This window comes from Sceloporus occidentalis, unplaced genomic scaffold, assembly GCF_023333645.1.
Source record: "Sceloporus occidentalis isolate IW3139 unplaced genomic scaffold, rSceOcc1.0.p SCAF_213, whole genome shotgun sequence".
Classification (NCBI taxonomy): domain Eukaryota; kingdom Metazoa; phylum Chordata; class Lepidosauria; order Squamata; family Phrynosomatidae; genus Sceloporus; species Sceloporus occidentalis.
In genome coordinates this window covers 49661-77023 of record NW_028317193.1, presented here as the reverse complement: position 1 = coordinate 77023, position 27363 = coordinate 49661, and the positions used below count along the sequence as shown (strand labels likewise).

General features: G+C 41.1%; 1 protein-coding gene across 1 annotated transcript; it reads right to left on the bottom strand.

Annotated features, from left to right (window-relative positions):
* Nucleotides 1-1318: 1318 nt before the first annotated feature.
* On the bottom strand, nucleotides 1319-20411 carry LOC149277482 (BOS complex subunit NOMO1-like). The gene is made up of 31 exons (XM_089502827.1): nucleotides 20280-20411; nucleotides 19239-19328; nucleotides 19062-19107; nucleotides 18337-18437; nucleotides 17857-17963; nucleotides 17595-17667; nucleotides 16737-16889; nucleotides 15813-15950; nucleotides 14765-14854; nucleotides 14109-14214; nucleotides 12804-12954; nucleotides 12482-12659; nucleotides 11837-11978; nucleotides 11325-11456; nucleotides 11095-11231; nucleotides 10217-10304; nucleotides 10023-10086; nucleotides 9116-9211; nucleotides 8509-8718; nucleotides 8305-8387; nucleotides 7459-7618; nucleotides 6527-6653; nucleotides 6318-6431; nucleotides 5740-5867; nucleotides 5139-5280; nucleotides 4675-4758; nucleotides 3966-4076; nucleotides 3701-3802; nucleotides 3069-3188; nucleotides 2152-2244; nucleotides 1319-1450 (listed from the first exon to the last, which is right to left on the bottom strand). The coding sequence occupies exons 1-31, from the start codon at nucleotides 20409-20411 to the stop codon at nucleotides 1319-1321; spliced, it is 3630 nt and encodes a 1209-aa protein (XP_089358953.1).
* Between the last annotated feature and the right edge of the window lie 6952 nt (nucleotides 20412-27363).

The following is a 27363-nucleotide window of genomic DNA, read 5'->3' as shown; positions in this document are numbered from 1 at the left end:
GGACCCATATACATAGATTGTAATGCACCTGTGCACAAATGCCAAACAAATCACATTGCTTCACAGGAAGGAACGAAGAGCAAAGGGGCAAGAACGGGATGGAGAGGAAAACCTTTTAAAGGGACACTCGATTCATCATTTGCACTAAATGCATATGATCGCTGAACAGGCATTCAATTTTTTATGCTAAATTCCCCAAACTAGATGTCCTGTGTCCCATTATTTGACACAATTTAATGTGTTGCAACTTTGGACTGATCCTGTGGACCTGCATTTTGTCTGCTACCTCACCGAGATCGTGCGCTGCCTCATTCAAAAAGCGTCCGGTGTTCCCCATAGTGCCCATTTTGTGATTTTAAAAAACAAGGAAATTACAATACCCAATGTCACACATAATGATTCTTTTTATTTTTTTTATTGGTTCATAGTCTTCAGTCAAAAAAAAAAAAAAAAAAATTCACACTCCATCAAACACTGATTTTTACAGAAGCTGCAGCTATGAAGTTTTATAAAGGATAGGTTGCACAATCGGAGACAAATTACAGCGCGAGAAAAAAAAAAAAAAAAAGAAAATCTGAACTTTCCATGGAAGACAGCTTTAGTGGTCTGCTTTGGAAAGGTATAAACAAATTATTGTGACTCGGGATCTCGGCCAGAGAATGCTGCTGTCAGATATGAAACATGCATTCTTCCATTAACACTGTGGAGTTAATGACTGCAGTGAAAGTTAAGGAAAACCTTACTCCAACATAGAAGTTTTCACCCAAAGATTAAAAACATTCTGTAAATGCTATTACGGCTCCTTGTTATATTGTAACACGGTTGGTGAGATTTTAACAGCCCTGTGTAATCCTAAAGTTATTACCCAAAGTCTTTTAGGCACGATGTATTTCCTTCATTGTGCCTGGTGCCCGACCCACAAGACTGAACACAGATAACAGGTAACGAAAAACAACATATAACCGCAAGATTAAAAAGATAATCATGCCATGCTTTATTAGATCTTCCATGGGAATCGCTTTACAAATTCATTTGTCTGATATGGCAGTTAGGAAGTCATCAGGTGCTTCTATGATAGGGAAAAAAATGACTTGCACTGGAGAACTTGAATATCAAAAGTGGTGAAATCAGCCCATTTAATTTCAAATTTAAATTAAAACCCAACTTTTTCTTAATATATACATCAAAAATGTACAAACGTGTCGTGTTGAGAAAAGGAGTCTGTATCAAAACTGTACTTTCTTCCAATGATGAGTTTCCAAAAGGTGTCTCAAGTGACATGGTTGACATCGATGATCCTTCATATCTTCTCTGATCTTCACGTCCGCCGAGTCTTTTGTCTCTTAGGAAGCCTTTTTGCATCCTCTGGGCTGCCGTTGTCAGTTCCCGTCTGTCCAAGAGAACGTACTCCTTGCAATCGGCTTGTCAACTGCAGCAGCAGGGGAATCAACTATTGCAGGGGGAGAGAAGAGAGAGAGAGAGAAACCTGAAAGTGATTATTCTATTCATACTAAATTATATATATATATATATATATATATATATATATATATATATATATATATATATAAAAAACAAACTGTATAGCAATATTAAAATTACATAGGATGTCCGATTTCTTTATGTGGAGGGGATAGGTCTATAAACGAATATTTCAACGTTCCTCCTCCATTAACGGGCATCCTTTAAACCAGTGGGTCGCGGAGGGTCAGGGCCGGACTGGAGGCATACTGGAAAAATTTCACTTTCCTGGGGCTGCCTTACACATTCTAGCAGCAATCCGGGAGCAGCAGGCTGTCAGGACCGCGGCCGCAACAATCGGGGCCATCAGGCCGCCTCCGGTCCGGCATGTACTGTAGTATTACTCCCCGGCCGCAAAGCAAGTCGCTTGATTGCTTTGCGGTCGCTGTCTGTTCCTAGTGGGAGCTGAATAAAGTTTTTCTCTGATTGCTCCTCCCCTCTTCCTGCTGCAGCCCGCGGGCAGCCTTTCCACTCCCTCATCTTTTCTGAGGTTATTTTTGGGTCGCGACTTAATGACCAAAGACAAATGTGGGTCCTGAGGATACACGGGTTGAGAACCACTGCTTTAAACCATGTTTCCCGGAACATGTATAAGGTATTACTATCGCTAAGTAAAGGGGACTTGCTTACCTTATCATGATTATATCCAGCTAGCAGCAACAATAGTGTCAAAGGGAGAGCGAGGTAGGACCCCTGGACAATATCCTGTTCAGGCAGCTTTCGCTAAATAAAAATAACAAAAAACGTCAACAGCAAGATAGACAGAAAGAGTACGTTTTCTTACAGTAAAGCAACATCCATTTATTTTTTCTAAAATAAAAAAAAAGAAGATTTTCAATCTTATAAGAACATTTATATCTAGTCTTACAAACAAAAAAACTGTTCAGTCCCACCAACAAACGAAATGCATTAAAGCACTTTGTATGCACTATAATTTGTATTCTTTACCAGTAGAATGGGGAGGGGGATTAAGGCATCATTAGGAAAAAGCTTCCGCTCTTCAGCCCGCTGTACAGTCTGGCTTTTGCTCAACTTTTCGCCGCTTGAGGCAGCCAATCGGTAGCAGGAAAGAGCTACCCTTGAAATAAATAGGAGTGCTTCCTGCGCATGTACAGGGGGGTCTGATTAGATGCCCTGGGACTCTTGCGTGAGCCAGTGCTGGCGCTCCAAACACATCTTCTGTAAGCTGAGGGGCAGTGGGGGGTGGGGAGAGAGGCAAATGCCACGGGGGGATCCTTATAATCCCCTGTATGCATTAAAGAGCACATGATGGCTAGAGTGTCCCTAGCGGATTGTTCTTGATGAAATACATTTACTAGTAGGTAAAGTGCTAGAATCCACAATGCATTGTTTAAAAACACCAACACATTATATGTGGGCTCATTTACCAGCATATGAAGAATACCGTGCTAAGATATACCAAGGTTACCATTTGCACATTTTATAGACAGGTACAGATATTGGTTGAAATATACCAATTCCTCCCCGTCGATCTCTGTACAGCAGGACCTCGGTCTGTAACATCCAGTAATTATTGGCAAACTCACCGAAGGATTGAATTGCAGCGTGATGTGCTTGCTGTACCCAGCAGTGCTGAAGGATATGTGAGGCAGTGTGTAGTCGTGCTGAGATTTCGGTAAAGTGGAATCCAACTGCACAACGTAATTCTATAAGCAGGAAAAGAAAATCAATTGTATTTCCGTTATCAAAATCCTTTGTACTTGCTCTTTCTTGGCCAGTTGTCACACAAGCTGGTCTGTTTATTAGCCGAATATTAGATACAGAATATTCTGCAATGTTTGCTTGTTTTCTGGGGAAGCGAAAGTGCTTTTCTCACATTGGGATGTCCCGTTTCTTGTAACTCAATCCTATACATGACATTGGTCACTAATAAAAATAGGCACGCTTCCTTTAGAAGCAGTGACGGAAAACCTCACTTACATCTAACAGTTCTATACACTGGATAATCGAACATAATTAATTGTATTACAGATTACAATATGAAACATATACAGATAAAAAAAAAGACCTAATATGTACACACCAAGGGAATATCAAGAAAATAAAACTTTAGTGAATCATGAAATAGATGGACTATAACCCTTAAACAATCATTATTATAGTTACATTTCTGGCAGCATTCTCTGAAAGCTGGTATACATAAAATAAAAATGCTTACCTCTCCATCTCTAAGCAGAGGAGGGAAATGGAAAAATAGCGATTGCCCCAAAGATACGGACTGTATTGGGTTGTCCAGGTTGTCACTTTTGTAAAGCTTCACCTACACAAGGAAACAACCAAAATACACCATCATCTACTCCAACAATAAACAATGACAATATCATAAAAATCCTGATTAGATGCTTAACATTTACGTATATGCTTGCAAACACATAAAATATAGAATGACAACAAATGTCATAATAAATGAGTCTGTGACTTACCAATAGAGTCGACAGATATTCATCCTTCGTGATAACATTTCCAGTTAAATCAAACTGGTTAATCTGACGGAAAGCGATAATGTTTATTTCGTCGATATCGTTGCTGCCAACCTAATACACAAAAAGAAATAAAAATCCATAAAAAGAAATCTTTTTTTATATGAGGTCATATAAATGAACTGCTTATTTCTTATGCGTAATACAGTTTAAATATTTACTTCCTTCAAGCATTACAAATCATGATAATTAGAAAATAATTAAAGGACACCGCAAAACAAATGGTGGACAAAATCTGGCTACATGAAATACTTCTTTCATGTTATATGTATTCCCTAAAAGCACGTCTAGGTCCTGTTTACCCCTAGAGCAGGGGCGTCCAACCTGCGGCCCTCCAGCTGCCGCAGGACTACATCTCCCATACTCGTCAGCCAGCCCCTTAGCTGAAAGAGCATTATGGGAGATGTAGTCCTGCAGCAGCTGGAGGGCCGCAGGTTGGACGCCCCTGCCCTAGAGCATTGTATCCATGAGCCAACAGAGGAGCCAAACTTCAGGCCTTGATGACTGCAAATATACCATGAGTTTTGGACAGCGCTGTATAATAAAAATGCTTTGAACAAAAGTCTTAAGCTGCCCAAACATTGCAAGGAAAAAACCCAGCGCAGCTGTAAATAAACAAGGACCTTCTGATATATGAAGGTTAAATACTCACCTCTATTGCCCGATAAGTTGGCAAAGCACGCTCAATGTGGTCATTTCCTTCAGCTTTTAGCTGTACGTGGTAAACACATCCCGGCTGCAAACAGAACACAACACGCATGTGAGCCAAAATGTACATGCAATGTAGAAGCCGTGGCTAATGTATTTGAGGTACATCGAGCCATGAGATGGGAAACTATTAAGAAGCGGTATATTTAATAGAATTATATTCTTAATATGCTGATTAATTACTATTCAAACTGTTTAAGGCAATTGTTAGAGCCTTATCCACAGTAAAAAGGTAAAGCAAGGATGATACCTCCTTCAATAGGAGGAAAATCCCTCAACAAAAAAAGAGGGTTATGTATAAAGAGCATTTCTGGCACAAAGTTATACAAACTGTTCAACAGTCAACAAAATAAGGTTTAAATGTTGAGGAGCTAATGAAGTGGAATTGCTCTTTGCAGTCACACTCACCCGTAACCCACGTAATCGGAATCTCCCCTCCTCATCCGTGACCGTGTCTTCTCCATAGAGAGAACAGTCGCCCTGTCCCATGGCTTCCACTGCTATGCCTTGCTCTGGTTCTCCATTAAGGGAAGACACTGTGCCGTAACAGCTGTAAGAAGGTAATGAATACAAGCATTTCAATTCATCACCACCACTTCCAGCACTAACCCATCAAGAGAAAACCCTTTTCATTCAGAGCGTAATGCAGCTACAGATTACATATTTTAGGCATCCTAAGGAGGTGTCCATGTAGAATCAGGGTGTAAAAAACATATGTGTGTATACAGCAAACTCAGCTCTCCATTCAATCATACCCACACACTCCTCGCTTTTCTTGATTCCATTTTATCTTCTGGTTTTGGTCCTCTCTCTCTACATATACCTTCTTACACCCTCCTTTTTTAAGTTTGTGCCTGTAAGTGTTTTATCTGCTTGATCCCTCCTTGTTCCTTTAACCTTCGCTTATTACTATCACCCCAATTCAAGCTTTGAACTCCACTCTTCTCCTTAACCTTCACGCCTAGGTTGCCATTTTGGCTGTGCTGTTACAAATAAGCTTAAAACCTACCTGTAAGCGGTTCTATAGCCGGTAATCGTAATCTTCAGGTTCTGCCCCTCTTGCGCCTCGATCATTTGGGAGGAAGGCTCAAACCGAAATTCCTTCATCATAGGCTTAAAGTAGTACTGGCCAGGGCTCTGTAAAAACCAAAAAAATGTTTTTAATATGTATTTTTTTTGTTCTACTTGTTAGTGGTAGGAAAGGTATCCTATTCTTAAATCAGAGAATAGCAGAGAAATCGGCTCTAATCTGCATGTAGAAATGAAGACGCTGGGTTTCTGAATTGCACGTTACTGAATAACCAACAGTTACAGAATTATTTACTCTCTGGGTTAAAAATGGAAAAATCTCCTAAACAGAAGTGACCAAAAAAAACTTAATTGGTCCTGTAAGGGGATTTAAATCCTAAACAATCTGTGGCAGCAGTAATGTTAGAATGAGAAATTTCTTGCTTATACTACTATTTGGTTTCTGGTAGAACAGAACCATATCATGCTTGCTTGTTACAGGCACAAAATAACGAGTTTGGCACTAAAAGGGAAAGAGAATAATCTTAAAAATTACGGTACAAAGTAAGTTTACATTACCAGGTTAGAAAATGTTAACATCCCGTTTTCCTGGGTAAGGAGGTTTGAGCGAAACATTCCCCCGCTGAGCGATAAGAGAACGCCTGCCAGGGGCTGGTCATCTTCAGATCGGATCTATTTGGGAGAATCATTAAAACCATTATTCATATGTTTCTGCCAGAGGGCAGAGAGGACAAAAACAAGGGTTACAATAAGATTACGAAGCATACCTCAAATGTCACTCCAGCAAGGGCGAAAGCATTAAAATCTCCTACTGTTCCCTCAACAGCAGTCAACACAAACCCTTCCTTTTGTGCGGTGATTGTGTACTCCAAGCCACTATGTAACGGTCCAACACTTCAAATGAAGAGGAAAAAGGAGGAAATTTGGCTAAAAACGTAGATAACAAGAAAAGCGCCATGCACCGATATGGATAAAAATGAAAATAGTATAAACCCCCCTCAAGATACAACATATATTTCACTATAAATCCTGGAGATTTTCTGGCATTTTTACACAATTCTCCCTTTTTATGTTTAGTAAACAAATTCTATATTTTTCTCAGGGCCATCTAGGACTATCTTTCCATAACGTTTTTTATACTCCTAGGGAAATATTTAGCATGAACATATGTTAAAACAAAAAACTAACTAAAAAAAACACATTTTTTTCAACAGGTCCCCTCTTTCTGTTGATCGGAGTGAAAAATGTTAAATAGTGTATGTTGCTTATGTGCTTTTGGGCATTTTAACAGCATTTTAACATGCGAAAAACACAAATAATATTTTTATTTCATTACACAATTGTTCCACACAATTTATTGCAATATTTTACAGTTCGATCCTTTGTTTCCTCTCTCTCTTTCTTATAACCGATGTAAGGAAGAGTGAGGCAGAGTCACTTCTAAGGCAAATATCTGTTTGCTAAATGATTTCTGTCCAGAGGCCACACGACTGATGCACATCCAGACAGGCATAGGGAACGCGCAATACTGCTTTACCCGTGGTGTTCCATCCCATCACAGGAGGCTTTAGAGGCCCCTATTTCTATGATGGCACGGTATGCTACAATGGCATGAATGGGTTAATGGGCAACAGCACAGACTGGATAATTCCTTCTATTTGTTTAACTATGGAAATACAGGTAAAGAAAGTGTACCAACCTATATGAACCTTTGTCATCTGTAAACACAGTTATAAGAGGTGAAGCCGCTCCCTTTTCACTTATCACAATCTCAACACCTTCCAGTTCCGGGTTAATTTGTCCTTCAAGGAACAAACCGGCTTTTCCATAAATTTCGATCATCTTTCCTGGGCAGCTTTCTAAAATAAAAATAATAAAAAAAAAAAAAAATGTAGTGACGTGTTAGAGTCAGCAGTGCATTTATAATCCATGGCTAAAAATAAACGGATGATAAAACGTTAAAGGGGCGGTTTACCATCGCTTTAAAAGAATACATTTATGGAAAGAAAAAAAAAACCAAACATCGCTTACCAGAAGAAGCTGTAGCTGTCCTCCTCCACGGTCTGTAATTCTTATCATTGACTGGCTGTTTCAAGCAGCCAATCAGTGGCTAGAAAGTGATCCCACTTAAATCAATGGGAGTGTGCAACGGGATTCACACAGACTCCCACCAGCAGCATTCACCAAGCCAGCGTTAAAGTATATTACTTGCATAATATATTATACAAGTAATATACTTGAAGTATTAATTAATACTGTCATCAAAGTATATTACTTGCATCCAGATGTGTTCGACCTAAAAAAATCTCTCCAGGGCTGGGAAGAGGACCATATGCACACGGGGGACTCTGCAGAATCCCCCCAAGCAATTGTAAGAGGGAAGACACAAAAAATCTAGTGGGACCACACAGCCCTCATATGCATTAAGATACTTCTAATTAGCAACCAGGCTGCTTTCATTTTAATGTGCTAAAAATGCAGAAGAAAGCAGGCGGATACCTCTGTATCGCTGGTATATTTAGTGCAAAACAAATACAAGTTTTACCTCCACTAACAAATGTTTCCACAGATGGCGGATAGAAGAGGAGTTCTTTAGATGAAGGCGTTACTGTAATCTTTTCACCAGACCTAAAGAGAAAGGTGAAAAAAATAAAAATAATTTAATGGCAGGTAAGAGCTCTTACCCATCACCCATAAATATGCACCTAAACATTAACACACTGTATTAACTCTTTGTAGAAGACCTCACCTGGCCCAGTAAGAGAATTCGTATGAGAAGGGTCCCTGCAGTTCTTCCACAAACTCCTGAATGGGCGGCTGGACCTCGGCTCCTTCTGTACCAGCCTTCTCTCTCTCCAGTCTGCGAACTTCAATTTCTAGCAGCTGTTGTTCTCTTCTTGTCTCTTCAATGGACTTTAATGGCCCTAAAACAAGTGCTGGTTCACTGTCTATAGATGATCTGGGGGGAAAAAAGCCAGAAGTCATGTTTACCACAAAAAAAAGACTAGAGAAACTAACTTAGAAGAATGTGTATACCGAGGTAAAGGCAGCGGAAGCAAGCAGTTACATGTACACTGATCCCCAGGTTAAGTTCCACGTCAACGCATGCAATCAGAAACACGTGCCTGTAACCGGACCATGTCACCCATTACGAGTTACTCAGGGACATGGTGTTAGATGCCCACCAGGTAAATTATCTTTTTATAAAGGGGTAAAGCTCTCTCGTGGATCCAGTATGAAAGCAAATTGTAGATACCGACCTATCAATATAGATCTATTGGTAACAGGAATCCTGTAATCACAACAACTACAATCACATATTAATTGATCTAGTCTCAAACTACAAGTGCTCTTACTTAATCGTGACTGTCACATCCATCAGCTTATCTGCAGTTATTACCCCGAGGACATGATGTCGAACTGCTGTCAGAGTCAGTATGGCAGGAGAAGACCTGGAAATGAATTCCGAAAAGGGGAAAAAAAAATAAAAAAAATCACATGTTGGGGAAGAATAAAAAGTTTAATCCAATTTCCCAAATTCATCAGTATGTTGCACTGCATTTCTACATGCCCAGGGTGAGCCAAAGGTTAGTGATGCATAGGTGTAGTATTTCTTTGGCACTATGCCCTCACCCCTTTATCAGACACACGTACCAACACACAAATTAACTCACAACACACACTCACTATAACACCATACACATGCACGCCTCCTTCCAGGTACCGCTAACCACAAGCTAACCCGATACACTAACACAATCCACCAACACACACAACGTCGTCTTCTGACACATGCACTCACAGTAGCAACATACACTACCACACACACTACCACACAACAGTAACATATGCACACTCCCTCTAACACCATACACTCTCTTCTCTCAGCTTTAGTGTAGGTCCTTCTCTTCTCAACCCTCTTACCTCATGCAGAGTCCTACTACTATAGGGTCATGTAACACGCGTTACGTGACCCCACTGACTGCCTCACATACTGGAACATCTGGGGCCATGCAAGCACGCCGCACCAACCTTAGCTCGCCCCGTTTCTACGCTTAACTGTGAATGTTGTCAATTCAACTGTATTCTGTTGGAACGTAGCGGCTAATACATGTGTACCTAGAGTGCATTTTACAATTAAAATGACTTACCATGAAAAAAGTGTTTTCTGAGAACATAAGGTTACAAGAACAAAAAACACATACTGAAAGCAGAAACGTTTTTGGGTTTTTTTAAGAAACGTAACAATAAAATGTAACTCACGTGTCGTAAATGTAATACGGATGCTCAAAGCGATGGCAGGATTTTGGAGTGACTTTGTAAACTCCTGAAACGTAGATTTAAAGTAGTCCGACTTTACAAGAAGATTTGAATAACACCACCTCATTTTGTTACACACTCCTACAGATTATCCCCTCAATTCAATCAACATTCAAGGAGACATGCAGCTAAATTACCTGGCTTGGAAAGGCAGAATCGATTGATCCCTTTTGTTAAATTGTAAACCCCAACTTGCTCCGGTCCACTTCCATCCTGGTAAAACTCCTATATAAAATAATCAGACGCGATAAATGATCAAATAGAGATAAAATGCCGGTAGCAGGCATTAACAACTGAAGAGGCTTTAGTTTATGGTTATATTGAAGTTAATCTGTGAATTTAACACAGAAGTAAGAATTCATGAAGCTAGCCAAGAGAAGCATAAATAACGTTAAATTGCTATTTTGCCATATTAGCAAACCTATAGGTGAAGCTTAGTCCTACCTTAAAGCTCCCATCATCCTTTACCTCAATGCCAGAACAGCCAGTGAGCATAGAGTAAAAGGATATAAATATAGGTGCCAGGAGGACCTGTCAGGGCATATGCCTATAAAACTCTTAGGTATATGCAAACAAACATGCGCTCAATGAATACAAGGCCCAGGAAATGAGTTACAACTTCTTACATGGGGAATTAAGGCAAATTTGCATGAAAAGCTCAGGCTGTGCCTTTGGTGGATGTCAGAAATCCACACAACTTTAAACAAATAACAGGCGACAGATGCTCTTCAATAACGCTTCCAATCATGGTTTTATCCGACGACGTGGCCACTTCTCATTGAGCTACTTAAGTCTGTCATTCACAGCTTCAGGTAGAGAATTCAATCGCATTCGCAGCATTCATACGTAGCTGACAATTAAGACAATTACTGCAATCATTCAGCTAAAACATGTGGATGAAATGTATTCACCGCAAAGAAAAGAAAACTTTATTTTAATGATGTGCAGATGTTTAGAAAAAAAATTATAATAATATAATAAAAGGCTGAAAATCCAATGTGTCATCTTCACTCACCAGAGTAATTGCATGAGATAGAGAGCATCTCAACATGTAGCCGGTCTGTCTCAGCTCTAACCCTACGATGTCTTCTTCTGCAACTTCAAATTCCAAGGACTTGTTTTTCCAACACCAGTCTTCTTGGATAATGCTCACTGCGAATGGAACAAATAAATTAAAATAGAAGCACAACAGAAGACACGTGATGGTTTTGCCTATGTTTTGTTACGATTCTAAATGGTTCTTACGTTTATATTTTCCAGGTAAAACATCTTCAAACGTAAATGTCGCTGCTCCAGTTTGCCCAGAGATCTGCAAACTGCGCTTCTCTCTTTGGCGGCTCGTTGACTGTAACGTTACGGTCAGATCACCACAAGCATCTGAGTCCAAAACAGCATTTTACGAGTTAATCAGTTGTAAGACTTTCAGAAGTATAGACTGTAACTTAAGGAAAAGTAATCTGGGTAAACTAAGATCTCCTGCCTCAAAAAAAGTCTCATATCTTAAGGTGTGCGTGAAAAGTAGTGCGTTAGTAAAACTAAAATACACGCTGGTAACATAAAACAGCCATTGTACTTTTTTTGGGTGGAGGGGCACTGCATACAGATGAATACATACAGATTGTAGGTTAAATGTACGTTCAATGCTTTTAAAGCCCTGATACAAGTTTAATATAAAAACTACAAAAGGGAAAGTGGGAGAGCAGATGCATGCCAGGATATCTGATATCAATATGAATGCAAAACATTAAATATTATACCTAAGCACGACACCTTTCCAGAAACCGACGCCATGAATTGTGAAAATAACACATCCAAAATTGGCTTGTTTGTTACTGTCACGGGGACGACTGCTGGTTTTAAGGCAAGTCCAGCTTTAACTTCAGCTTCGGGAATGGTTACCTGGGGGGAAAAAAAGGGGATATTCAATATTTATATTAATAGGGAACTTTAAAATGGCAGCTTTAGTACTAGACAATAACCGCCAAAGTTGGCATAATGGGCCTACGAGTGAATATGATGACTGCAACACTGACATTTACAATAGTTTTCCTGTAAAACTGTACAAAGAAATATGGGACTCTACTGCCAACATGACTTAAAGCTACACGCAACCTCCCTCTGCCCTAAAACATGTCAATGCGACAAGCCCCATCATACCAGTCCATTGGCAAAAATGGTGCACTGTTGGATTTATTGAGCAAAGGGATCAGAAACACTCTGCAATTTGGGTGAAAAGCTGTTCTCATTTCACAGCAACAGGATCAGCAGATGAAACACTGCATTGACAAATAACAAGTCCTGCATTGTGCAAGTCAACAGGTTTAAAAATGTCATCCAAACAATTGTTACGAAGAACACTGTGGCACACGGACACCCATTTACATAACGGAACACAAAGCTACCTGAATGTTGTAGGATCCCCTCCGAGCTTGGAAACAGAACCCTCCGCGAGAGTCAGACTCTGTTGTAAGGACTGAGGTCCTCTCCTTGTCTTGTGGTGTCAGAGTAACTTTATATTTACTGAATGGTTTCATATTTTCGGGGAAATTAATTATAGAAATTGTCCCACAAATGCTAAATCTAGAAAGAAAAACATATTTCATAGTGTATTAATAAAATCAGCATTAATAACATTCATACCGTGTTAAATATCCAACAAAGGAGCATCCAGCTAAAAGCTAATCCAACTTCTGTATGTGGATTGAGCCAGTGATGAAAGAGTACCTCGCTGCTACGATGTCAGCCAGCTGTGGAGTGCTCGGTGCAATTTTCACTGTTAACGTATCAAAGTACGTGTGTTCCTTCTGTGCATCGATACTGTAAGTGCCGGCAGTCATGTTTTCCAAACGGAATGATCCATCTGCATTAGTTGTAACTGGAAAACAAGCATTATTTCATGTTGATTAAACAATGCATTCAGGTATGTTGAAATACCGTATTTGCTCGAATATAAGATGACCCTGATTATAAGATGACCCCCCAAATCTGAATATTAATTTATGAAAAAAAGAAAAAGCCTGAATATAAGACAACCCTATAGGAAAAAAAGTGTTACCAGTAAATGTTAATTCATGTAAACTATGTGAACATTTTTTTTAAAATAAAACCTATGATTAAGAAAATTATTTTGTTTTTATTTCCTTTTTTTTCAGCCTGCCCCCCCCCCAGTTATGCACGTCTGCCCCCTGGCTTGCCACTCTGCCCCAGAAATGCCTTATACCCCCTATATGCCACTGTGCCCCATGATATGCCTTTTAACCCTCTAAATGCCACTGTGCCCCATGATATGCCTTTTGACCCCCTATGTGCCACTCTGCCTCCAGAATTGCCTTATACCCCTATATGCCACTCTGGCATTTAGGGGGTTAAAAGGCATATTATGGGGCAGAGTGGCATTAAGGGGGTTAAAAGGCATTTCACAGAGCACTCTGCCTCCAGAAATGCCTTATGCCCCCCATTTAACACTCCCTCCCCCTCCCTCCTCCAAACTTACCGGAGCTTCTGAGTCCACAGTGCGTAGTCCGGGCAGCGAGTAGAGCTCTGCGCGATTCGCGTAGACAACGTCCGCTGCAGCCGGGAGGAGGTGTGGTTCGCAGCGGCGGTTGTCTGCGTCCATCGCGCAGACCTTCCCCGGCTGTCAGAGATCACAGGGAACTCCGATCTCAGAAGTACCGGTAAGTGTGTGGGGGGGGGGGGGGACAGGGGATCCAAGTCCCCTGCATCGCTGCGGGGGATCTGGATCTTAGTCATCTCATAGTCAGACCTAGTTGAGGTCTGATTATAAAGACGACTCCAATTATAAGACAAGGGGGATTTTTCAGAGCATATAATCGAGCAAATACGGTACATCCAATAAGTTAAACAGGGTGAGATTGGGGGAAATCACCAACCAATTAAAAAAAGATTTGGGGGTCACTCACTCCATTCAACCTTAACTCACAGGGGCTAGGTTATTGGATTATTACACTGCATGCCTCAATGTACATTTTACTGCGATTATTAGCTTTGGTAGTAGAGAAAACTACTTACCCTTCATCTGATTATTGAGCGTAACAATGGCATCTGCAACGCCTTCATCTTCAGGTCCATTCAAAACCCTTCCAGTCACAGAGAAGCCCATCACATGGAACACGGGCTGGCACAAAAGCACATAACATAATAAGCTACAGGTACGTATATTAATCACCAGTACTAACACGGCCTCCTTTTCGGGATCCAAGCTAAGATTTTGGAGATCTATATATAAAATGTTTGTATTAAGGAATATGCATTCTCATTGCTTTGACTGCGGCCCATATAGATCTCTACAAAACAAGTAATTTCTTCCTGTGTAACCACAAAACAAATCCCCCGGAAAATAATTTTCATCCAAATGACCCGTGCGGACAAAGGAGGTAGAAAGTTTCCACTTTTATTCCTTGGGTTTTGCCCTTTTATGTTATCAGAGGCAAGGGAAAAACACAGAAAAACAAGATATGGCAAATGAATGCGTTGAAGGCATTTATTTATTTTTTTTGGTGCAATTAAGATGTTCTAGTGGGAGAAAAAAAGTCCATTTCCACTTTGGTTGTTTTTGGTAGGACACTTTGCCTGTCCTAATGAAATTAGATAAGAGTGCCTAGCTCATCTGCTTTGTGATATACCATATTACATATTGGAATATATATTTAAGAACACCTTTTTACCTCTAATGTGAGGCTGTCATGTTCCACACTGAAGTCCAGCCTGGAAGGAGCAACATCAAACGTGATCCTTTCACCTCTGTAAAAGGGTATCTGTAAAAAGCAATAAATCGAAGTATTATGATAAGGGAGCGTCTATTCTAGTGTGTTATAATATAAAAATAAATAATAAATCAGATACCAGAACTGTTGTGACAGCACAAAACCATATAAATACAAATAAACTTTGCATTTGATTTTTAGCACAGAATGACTTAATCAGAGGATTAACTCTTACTAGTAAGCCGAGACATAACCAAAATAATGAATGAAACTCCCTCGTATTAATATTACAAAACACCAACCCATGTGTAAAAGATACATGCAGAACAACCTCCACATATGTTTTATGCAGGGACAACTCAGCTGTTGGATTGAGTTCTTTGGAAAACATCGGTAAACTAAAAAAAGATTTTATCACACCAAAATTTAACTGCAAGCGCCTCATTAACTGAATGAATCCCTAATAGGGATCGGATTTCTGTGCCCTATGTATCTTCATAATATCCAACAAAAACTACAAGTAAAGGTTTAACACAATTGTTGGCCAAATAAAGCAACTTACAAATTGTTTGCGTGGCTGGCTTCATGACAGCTCACACCAACAGTATATTTATTGCAAATGTTTCCTACACAGATGCACTCACACAAACCTGATGTGATTATAATTCCTATGATTACAGTGTTGGGTTCCAGCTTCAATTCTACTACAAAGTTATTAAGAGTTTAGGAAATTTGGTTGATCTCCAAAGGGGTTTCCCTTTAATGACTGTGATTCCAGAGCAGCAGAATTTCCCAGAAACAAAAGCCCATTACGAAGTCTGCCTGAGGATCTTTTTAATTAAAAAAAAAAAAAACACTGGTTGCTTTCAATAAGGAAGCTTACTTTGGATTTCTCAAGCTAAGACGAGATTAACACAAAAGTCTGAGCTGAAAAGCAGATGGTTCATTAGAAGACCAGCGCTTAAAAGACTAGAAGATACAAATTTGTTGAAGGAAGTCTTCTTCTTACCACGCTGTAGTCCCCGCTTGGCAAGGACTGGAATGTAAACACGCCATTTTCCTGGGATGTGACGTGACAAAGGTATGATAAGGACTCATCTTTACCCTGGAAGCCTTCGACAGGAGCTAAATCACAGCCCAAAATATCCTATGGTAATCAAAGTGAAAAACATGAGATTTTGAACACATTATTTCTTATATACTTTGGCATATACTTTGTTGTTGGGCTTGAAAAAGACGCATGGCTCAGCCTCTCTCTCTACAAGAGGAGATAACTACTAGTTGAAGAGGAGCCAGAAACAGGGAGGATGCTTGCTTGGCAGTCATTATGTCCAACCTCATACCTGTCCGCTGACGAGACACCCGCCTCAAAAGGTGCAAAGCATTTTAATTCATAATTATTTATGCTGTAGTCTTTCAAAAGACCATCAGTAAAGAATAATCCATATTAGAGAACACTAACCTAGAAGTTTCAGCCCTGTTGCTGCAGCTGCACTTTCCCCCCTGCTTCTGACCATTCTTGCTACTGATTGGCTGCTTCAAGCAGCCAATCAGTGGCAGGAAAGTGCTGCCATTAAAATCAAAGGGAGTGTTTGCTGCACATGTGGGTCTGAATATATCCCTGCTGTCCACTGTGTTCGATAAGAAGCTGATTAGAGGGGGGCATGTTTTGTGCAGTCAAACGCACCTCCTGCATGGAAAACAGCTTGGGGGGAAGAGGAGAATTACAGGCCTTACACAGCAATCGTATACATTAAAGTGCATATGATGGCTGAGGTGTCCATTTAATCAAGAAATTGAAATAACTCAGCCCTGGCAGGCAGTGCACCATGGTCTTTGTTACATTTTATTCTACTGATATATGTCTGGAATATGCTTGGGAACAACAAAAACTGATGCACTGTAAGTGTAGGTTAAAATCATGGATCTGTACCTCTCTACTGACTGATGAGGAAAAGAGCAGGAACACGACTCCCTTCATTGGCTCTCCATCACTGCGAACAGAGCCCGCCACATCGTAACCAGCAACAATAAGAGGATTTAAGGCCTGGGCATTCGAATCGGTCACTTGAACAGTGGTTGCTGCCTAAACCAGAAGAAGAAAGTACATGAGTGGAACATGTGAGCTATCACGTATTCAGGTATACAGGTGCTGATACACATGGCAATGACCTTATCCCCAACTATTAAACAATTGTACAGCGACAAAAGGCCAGAGGCCATTTAATAAAATGTTATAATTAATTATTGCAATAGCTTTATAGTGAACGAGGATCAACTACTGTGTACGCATTAACAGTTTGCCCATTAAAGCATTATCTAGCATGTGAGTACAATTCCCGTTTTTAATAAGCCTTTGGGGCATTCTACTTATTTAGTGTTAACAAGGCCATGAAAAGCTGCTAATGATCAACAAGCAGCATAGCACCTGAAAACAGTGTTTTGTAGGGTCCACAAAATTGTACTGGCAATAAAATGAAAAAGGTGGTGGTCTACTATCTAAAGGCTAATATCATTGGCATCCATTTTTGGCCCCTACTTTTAGAACTATACTGAAGGTAGTGGTGTTATGTGGTTAAGAAAAGCAATGCAAATTGACAATGCAAAAAAAAAAAAAGAGTACATTTTAAGTACAGTATCTTCCATTTAAAGAAGTTTATATACTTTAGGGTAGCCCAACAAGAGTTATTCGCGTTAATGAGATACTCCATTTTGCAATTCGAATACTTTTAAGGTTAGACCAATAAATAATATTTTCCTAGCAATATGCAAAAACATTTGTAATAAATACCTCTTTTAAAAGCCAAGTGGGGTGAGATGCAACTATTTCATATTCTCCTGGAAGCACTTTGTAAAATGCAAACCTGCAAAATGTCAAGAACAGAAGCCATTGGTGCATCTGCACAAAGAAACTGAATAATGGCATTCTCAAATCATCAATAACTCATCAAAGTGATGCGATATATATATATATATATATATATATATATATATATATTATATTATATTATATAAAAGCTCGAAACAATGTAATACAATAACGTAGAACTTACTTTCCTCCTGTCTGAGTAACGGTGGTCTGTAAGTTAATTCCGCTCCCAGCTCTTTGCATGGCGACCTGCACACCAACAGGACCCGCATCCTGATTCCTGCTGAGGACCTGTAACGGTTATTGGTAGGCATTAGCATGAGTCAGAGTCAACGATCAACCCCACTAATCGCATTACACTTTTAAATGAAATACACATCCAATCATCTGTGAAGGTTATTGTCTGTACTGTCATTTCCGGGACCATACGGCATATACAGTAGAAAAATGTATGTAAAACAAAATAATTAATATAACTAATAAAATATCTTAATACGCCCGCTACAGCAACCGCTTCCCCCTCTACCGGTCAGGTTACTGACATCAATTACTATTAAATATGCCATCGCAGGTCTCTAATAAAAAAAAGAAGTGTCGTTAAATGGTGACAACCAAGAGTTCAATGCAAGTGAAGAATAATCACAAAGTAGTTTATTTGCGTTACCTTTCCACTAACTGAGAAACCAGTGAAAAAAAAATTAATATCTTCCCCTTTTGTACAGATGTCATTTACTCCGTCCACGTGAAGGGGAACACTCGTTGGATCTACAGATAAAAATGAAATATCTTTGAATCAGACAACATTTCGTAACCCGATAGCGGCATTTAACATCATTCTAATTCATTCCAGGCTACCCCATTTCACATATATGTGATCGCAGTATATGATGTGATCTTCCTTTAGCGCACTCCAATTCTCACCCTCATCTTGAATATACTCTGTGATCATCTGGCAGATATATAATAAACTGCACACAGGCTCCATAAACTGGGAAGTATCTGTTCAATAGGCGACGGACAGAGTCCCTCCTGTTTTACTTCGCCTCGTGCAATGTGCTAAATTCACACGAAACACAACGGGAATCGTAACTCTTAGCCTGACTTAGAAGCGGGGAACCCTAATATGTCCTCTGTGACGATATGCATTCGCCTCACCTCTTAAAATAATTATGAATAACTGCAAAAAATAAAGAAATGGAACAAAATGAGACATTTCCGGATATTTCATACCGCGAGCAGCTGGAAGATTACAATGTGCTGCGTAGCTGTAGTCCCCTGATATCTCCTCATTATACCCGACTAACGCAAACAGCAGAGGCCCGGGAACATTAAATACATACACAAAATCCCTAAAGGAGTTCAAAACAGTTATTACTGCCAAGTACTCACCAAAACTCCAGCCCGCGGGAGGCTCGAGCTTAAGTATAAAATCCCCCTGGAAAAATAAACACAGCGTCTCGATAAAATAAAGCATCTCTGGTCTTTTTTAACGCAACACTGAAAGCTCGGCTAATTTAACGGGTGCCGTGTTTTATATTATGGCAAAAAGGAATAAAGCCGCCTTACCTTATCATATAGAGGAATCATGAAGTAACCGTTGTTAGGAGCGCAGTCTGTCTGATACTTCAGAGAGCCTTGTTTGGTATATAACTTCATCTGCGAAAGAAAAAAATAAATAGAAAATTGATTATTTAATAATGCTTATATCACACACATTATATATATATATATATAATTTAGATTATTTAGATAATAAAAAGCAACAAGGATCCTGCTTCAATAAGCTTCCAAATACATATAAATGTAGGTGAAGGTAAAATAGTTTACGGACAGAAAGACAGACCGGGTCGCACGCTCCAAGAAATTTATATATTCTTGTTAAAGAACAATAATGGTTCCCATTTAAGGAGCGAAAATTCATAAAAGGCCGGCTGTCTCCTCAGTTCTCACCGTGAAGACCTCAGCAGCCAAATGTAATGATTACTTTAGCACAGGTGGTTTTGTTGAATGGACGGTCAGTCATCTGTCATTCCGTGAGGATGAAGAGCTGACACTCCATACTGGTCAGAAGGCTTAGGGCCGATTTCATGGCAGTCAATAACGTGTAATATTTTTTTTATTGTACATTTTCTACGTTCCATTTTCTGTCAGCTTTGTAACTTGTACCCGGCCTTATCACACTCTGTATCGGAACATATACTTTCCCCAAAATATTCTGCGCATTCAGAGAAATGAGTATTTATTCTTTTTACATCAGACTCTATATGATAAAGCAACAGAGAAACAATATGTTTGTGTCACAGATTTTCTCCTTTTCCTATAATATATAATACGTTAGCGTTACCCGGGTTATATTAAAGGGGTTCCTATTAAATCCGGGTCTCCCGGTAGGAATGTTAAATAAAAGCACCACCGGAACCTGGGGTCAAAATGCAATGATTCTGAAGGTGAAGGGAGTGAATGAATGGAAGGCTGCGGCCTGTTCCTGTCATGGCAAGGAAAGGGTGCGGATGGCAGCAGCTCTCCGGAACACGGAGTGACATCCGCTGAGAAATAGCAGATCGGGATATCGCTATACGGAGAACGGCAGTAAAGCAGGGAACCCACCTCGATTAGAGAATAATTAATGTCCACGTCGGATTTCACAAACCCCCCGCAGCCCACCACGATATCATCCGACCCCCGCACATAGTCCCAGCGCAGGGTGCAAAACGCCACCCATAACAGCCAGCCGTTCATCTTCCTGTCCCTCGCTGCAAACGACGAGCGGCCCCGGTATCCCGTCTCCACCTTCTGCTGCAGACAAGAACCGTCCTCGTTTTGCTGACACAGACCAAAGGCAGCGGCTAGTTCCTACCCTGTACAAGGACTCTGGTGATGTCAGCAGACCATGTGACTGTTTGGTCACGTGGTACAAAGAACTACAGGAAGAAGAAGAAGCAGCAGCGGGGGAAGTGCAAATGACTACAAACGGGCTGTGCTGCGTTGCTGTTTCTTTTTGCATAACGTGGGATGTGAGGATGAAGCTTTAACAGAACTACTAAAAATACAGAATATCATGGAGGCAGAAGGAAACTTGAATCTGTGAAATAATTCACGGCGAGTCTCTCGCTCTCTCTGTCGCTGTGCCAGTGAGTGTGTCTCTCTCTGTGCCAGTGAGTGTGTGTGTGTCTCTCTCTGTGCCAGTGAGTGTCTCTCTCTGTGCCAGTGAGTGTCTCTCTCACTCGCATCTCTCTTTCGTGCTCGCGTCTGGAGAGAGAAAGAGAGAGCGCTCGCGTCTGGAGAGAGAGAGCGCTCGCGTCTGGAGAGAGAGAGCAATCGCGTCTGGAGAGGGAAAGAGAGCGCTCGCGTCTGGAGAGGGAAAGAGAGCGCTCGCGTCTGGAGAGGGAAAGAGAGAGCGCTCGCGTCTGGAGAGGGAAAGAGAGAGCGCTCGCGTCTGGAGAGAGAAAGAGAGAGCGCTCGCGTCTGGGGAGAGAAAGAGAGCGCTCGCGTCTGGAGAGAGAAAGAGAGCGCTCGCGTCTGGAGAGAGCGCTCGCATCTGGAGAGAGAGAGCGCTCGCGTCTGGAGAGAGAGAGAGAGAGAGCGTCTGGAGAGAGAGCGCTCGCGTCTGGAGAGAGAGCGCTCGCGTCTGGAGAGAGAGCGCTCGCGTCTGGAGAGAGAGAGAGCGCTCGCGTCTGGAGAGAGAGAGAGCGCTCGCGTCTGGAGAGAGAGAGAGCGCTCGCGTCTGGAGAGAGAGAGAGCGCTCGCGTCTGGAGAGAGAGAGAGCGCTCGCGTCTGGAGAGAGAGAGAGAGAGCGCTCGCGTCTGGAGAGAGAGAGAGACCGCTCGCATCTAGAGAGAGAGAGCGCTCGCGTCTGGAGAGAGAGAGAGCGCTCGCGTCTGGAGAGAGAGAGAGAGAGAGCGCTCGCGTCTGGAGAGAGAGAGAGAGAGAGCGCTCGCGTCTGGAGAGAGAGAGCGCTCGCGTCTGGAGAGAGAGAGCGCTCGCGTCTGGAGAGAGAGAGAGAGAGAGAGCGCTCGCGTCTGGAGAGAGAGAGAGCGCTCGCGTCTGGAGAGAGAGAGAGAGAGCGCTCGCGTCTGGAGAGAGAGAGAGAGAGCGCTCGCGTCTGGAGAGAGAGAGAGAGAGCGCTCGCGTCTGGAGAGAGAGAGAGAGAGCGCTCGCGTCTGGAGAGAGAGAGAGCGCTCGCGTCTGGAGAGAGAGAGAGCGCTCGCGTCTGGAGAGAGAGAAACTCACTCTAGTTAAGCCAGGAATCTTAACTCTCCTGCACATCATTTTTTAGTGAATAGACTCATTTGTTATAGACTTGATGCCGTGTCTGTAATTGAGACCTTCACGATGTATATGAGAATGTGATACAATAAAGCAATAGCTGTATATGTTTCACAATAGTAGTAATAATAATAATATGTTGGAGAATAATTAATTGGACTTAACGCATGTAATATATTTGGAATTGCAATTAAAAATCTTTTTTTTCTTTTAACTAGATGTTTATACTGTTTTCTTCTTCTACAGTCTATCTCAACCGCTCACAAAACAGTAACTTTTTCGTGACATCGGTAGATTAATAGATTACGTCCTCATGATGGCGGCTTGTTGGAATAGGAGCCAGGCATAAGCTGTTGCCCACAGAGTATTGTGCAGCGGACAAGTGCAATGGGAGTGGGAATTTGTCTCCAATTGTGCAGCATATCCTTCATAAAACTTCATAGCTACAAATCAGTGTTTGATGAAGTGTGACTGAATACTATGAACTAATAAAAAAATAAAAAGAATCATTATGTGTGCCATTGCGTATTGTAATTTCGTTGTTTTTTTAAGTATACAAAATGGGCACTGTATAGAGTAGATTATGGGGAACGCCGGACGCTTTTTGAATGAGGCAGCGCACGATCTCGGTGAGGGAGCAGACAAAATGCGGAATCAGTCCAAAGTTGCAACACATTAAATTGTGTCAAATAAAGGGACACTCCGGCCACCAAATATACTTGAATGCATATGATACCTGTGTGGTTCCTTTAAATTTTCTGTTCTTTTTGCAAATTCATGGGGGATTCTGGACCCCTTTCCGCTGTCACTTGGCTTTGGGGAAAAAAAAACTTGGCTGTGTTTTGTATTTTTTTTTAAATAACTGCGAGTGAAAACATTAGGACCTCTCAGAAGCTTCGAGTATAATTTCCTGCATATTGGAGTACTCTGTGGCTACTTTCAGATGCATTCTTCCAAAAGAAGCGTGAGGCCTCTGTCTCGCTGTTCTTGCGGTGTTCACGGTTTCACTGCTGAGCACCGGGATATGAGGCCTCGCGCTCCCACCACCGCAGTCAGGCCGGCGCGGAGGAGAACGAGGGGAAGCCGAGCAGTTGCTGAAAATGTTTACATGAACGAGCCGCTCGGCGACACTTTCTCTCCTCCGCTCCCTGCTGCATTAGCGTTGTACACCCCATGCACCCACCTCGGCCAGGCCCTGCCTACGAAGCCTGCATCAGGTACAGGTGGTGGGTATTAAAACTTCCTGGAGTCTGGCCATCAGGGAGACTATGGAGATAGGTTGATAATTTCCACTGTGTTCCCAAGGCGAGGAGATGCCCAGAAGACAACCCCTGAGTCAAATGTGGCATTAGACTGCTTAAACTCGTGAGCACTGCCTGGGGGAGGTTTCCAGGTTTAGTGGGTGTTTAGACTGGCGAATCTGGACCAACAGAGTACAGCCAGTGAGGGGTATTTCACTTCTTTTATTTCCTTGCTTGTCGCTTTTCTTTATTTTCTCTTCCCCTTTATCCCTTCTCTTCACTTTTCTATTCTTCTACCATTCATCCCCTCCCTATTTCCTTTGTCTCTATAGCTGAAACCACACGTGAAACCACATCCCCAACCACAATACCCAAACAGTGTCCAGGCGATGGAACTCAACTCTTGGTTTAGCCCAAGTTGTGAAGACTGGAGACATACAATCAATGGCTGTTACAGCGCAGACTCAGTAGATTCTTAAATCTTTACAGCTGTAATGTTACAGCCGAGTCTGGTTTACCAAGCAAATCGTGGTGTTGATGGTACAGGCGATCGTCTCCCTTACAAACCATGCTCTTGAAACACAATGATATCCGCTGATAACCCAACTGGTCAGACTCACCTTCATAACAGAATATTGGACTATATACACAAATGAAGACAAATTTATATCTGCTGTTGAAACAAAAATGAAAAATATGACGTGGATACACTAAAAACGAGAAAAGAATAATGCTTGAACGTAGTAATAATGCAAAAGATGTAGACATTCGGGTACAATATTGCTTTAGCTTTACAGAAGTACTTTAAGTACAATATGAATGCATGATAGTCGTTTACATTGTTAATTACAATGTGACTCATATCATTTGTTCTGTCTTATTGGTGCGTTGCTATGTAAAATCCGTACGTTTGCCTCGTTATAGAGGTTATAATGCTCAGCAATGGTTCAAGGATGTTCTAAATAATAAGAAATCATAGCTTTGCTAAACGAGCACAGAGCTCATCAGCTTGGACATATTAAAGGTTGTTTAATTAAACAAATTCAGAGATACAAAAATAAATGTAAACCATGAAGTGAAACAATCACAATAAATTCAAAAACCCCAAAAATATTTTATAAACTCGTTCAATGGATCTCGCAGGACTATATCAGTGACGTCACGATGTGTATCCTGGTGATGAGGAGCCTGCAGGAGGTTCCTTCATGGGCGTCCCTCGGTCAATACTCCAAACAATGTGGGCAGACGGACTCTCTGTGAATTCTACGGATGTAGAAGCTGCTGGTTTAGTGGTTTCGTTGTAGGTAACCAGACTGGATACTTTGTTGAAATCCCTCTGAAGACTTTCTCTCTTTCTCCATCACAGTAAATATAGGTTTGGGATTCTATGTTACTGACCATGGTGCTGAATATAGAGACCAGGAACACAATTTTGCTAATCATGATGAAACCACGCGGGATCAAATCGTAACGTAGTGGATCATCAGGCAGTGTGCGCACCACGGGGTCCTGAGACACTATCTCTGACGGAATTCCTTTTGTAGGCCTGGAACGTTGGACAAATACTTTAAATCCCACAGGTCGGGTCAAGAAGTGTGTCCTATATTCAGAAAAATATAGATTTCTTCTTATCCAGCCTTGTAAAAACAGCAAAGTGTATTTTTTAAATCATTTTGCAAAATATTTCTGTTTTATTGTAAAACAATAAATAAAATGAAGTATAACTTGCTCAGCCACTCATAATATTCATATTATTCTATACATGCCGTCTCCTCGCCTGTATTTTCGCAATTACTTTAAATTTCTAATGTCCCTAATGTGTATATTGTGTCTCTACCTTATTAAGGATGGCAAAATTGTTAAAATATACAGAAAACTAGTTAAAAATACATATTGACCCACTAATATAGCTGTTTGAATCCATACAAACAGCAGGAGATACATTGCACTGCAGCATGAGCCTTACCAACTGTCACGGAATTCTGGCACATGCCTGACTTTCAACCGATGCTGAGGCAGTGCAGCCACTTTCTTCAATACGTCCCCGTGTTAAAGAAGTGACTCTTCACAGCGGAAGATTTTTTCACTTTTTTTGTTGTTGGTGGTGTGGCTACATCATCCAACACGAAATGGAAAGAAGCAAGAAGGATACGTCGTTGGAGAAGACCCTGGAAGAAGCGGCCATCTATGGAGAGACTTCGGCAGGTCAAATGAAGACGGCAGAGATCAAGAAGAGAAAGAAGACCCAATCAACAACAGGTGGAGAGATGAAGAACGACGCTAAAAGGCGAAGAAAGGGAGATTTGGAGGATCTCATTGGAAAGAGAACGAGGATATCTTTTCCACTGGAGAGGTTTTCCTTCCATCACGTGCTTGGAGAGGGCTCCTACGGGAAGGTATGTAAAGATTACTCACTTCTAAAGCTGGTGAGCAGGACTCTCTTTACCTAATGTATCGGTTTGTCCGTCCATTCTAGTTTCTCCGTTCCCCCTGAATATAATTATTGTAAGAAGCAGGGCCCTTTTTACCTAATGTATCGGTTTGTTGGTCTATTCTAGTTTCTCCGTTCCCCCTGAATGTATGTTAGAAGTTCTGCGTAGATTGTTGGCGATATATAAATAAAAGATAATAATAAAATGAAATATCTTGATATATTTGTTTTATCCGCGTGATGTCTGTGCTGCTGCTGTTAATGTCAGGGTGATGAGGCTCACACTGTCTGCTTACCCTGTGAAGGAAGTCAGGGAATTACAGACATCGTCCCTGAGGATGGTTGGAGGCTTTATTAGTTACATTTTATATATGAAATACATTGAGATTCGTTAAAAGTATTACGTTAATTACTGTTGATTGCTCTCCAACTGACACTGCTGAGTCTGCTCCGTGTCCTCGTGACCTTCTGCTGATGAACGTTCATAAAGATAGAGCAGAAACTCTACTTATATTGTATACAGAGTCCTGTAATAAGAGACTGCGGTGATTACACCAATATTCACACTTTATCCCACCGTCGTGTTTAGCCAGAGCCCCAGATTTTGCGTTTCATTTCCATATTAGAAGAAAGCTCCCTGTTCTTCCTGACTGCGATACTTACTGCCCGCTTTGCTCCTTCATATGAGTTTTACATTTCTTCGCTACAAATGGAATTGGGAAGAGCGATTATTTCCATCCATTTAGCTAAATGTGAAAAGTATTTAACATGTTATGTGATGGCTGCACCCGGTGTTACTTCCAACAGTAATAACATGAAATAAAGAATCTTTTACACTTCTGGGTGTTTATGTTTTTAATGCTAATATTAGATTTACTTCCGCATGTTTATATTGTTTGTATTTATTGTAATGTTGGTATTTGATGTCTGTGAGTTTGTGAGTTGTTTTATTCCTGCTGTAAAGACTGGATCCTTAATCAGTCCTTTGTCTCGTCTTAGATTCAGGATATCTTTGTGCTCCCCCCATGTATGTTTAAATTCCGGCACTATTTTAGTCTCTGCCACTTCTTCTGGAAGGCTGTTCCCCTTATCTATTACTCTCTCAGTAAAGTAAACTTCCTTATATAATATCTATGCCTCTGTACCTCTAGTTTCAGATAATGATCTCATGTCCTAACGTTTCTCCTCCCGTTCGTGTATTTAAATGTTTCTATCACATCTCCTCTCTCTCTTTCGGATTCGGGAAGCCGTTTGCCTTTTGCCCGTCCTCTGTATGTTTAAATCCCCTCGCTGTATTACTCCTTACTGTAGGGGACCTCATGAGGTAACAAATTCCCTCCATATCACATTAACCTGCAAGCCCAACAGGTGCGAGGATTGTGATGGATTTGAATTTGTTGATTACAGTATAATAAGCAGTCAAAGGGGTTTATTAACTAAAGCGAGAGCTGACAGGAGAGTTTGCAGGATATTCGCACTTTTAACTCCTTGACGTCACCATACGTTATGAAGGTCCGACCCAGGTGACCTTCTGCTCTCCATTTTAACCCCTTCCCTACCAAGAGTTTTAGTATCCAAAGACTGTATTGTTTTTGCCATTTTTTACCATATGTTGGTTTATTTAAGATGCCTCTGTTCTGTGTTTGATTTACCCGGACCGAAGAGCTTAAATCAGGGAGATTTCTTCAAAGTCTCCTCACCCGCTGAATTATGCATTATACAGGGCCAGCTCAGCCCTTCTGCTTGCCAGTGT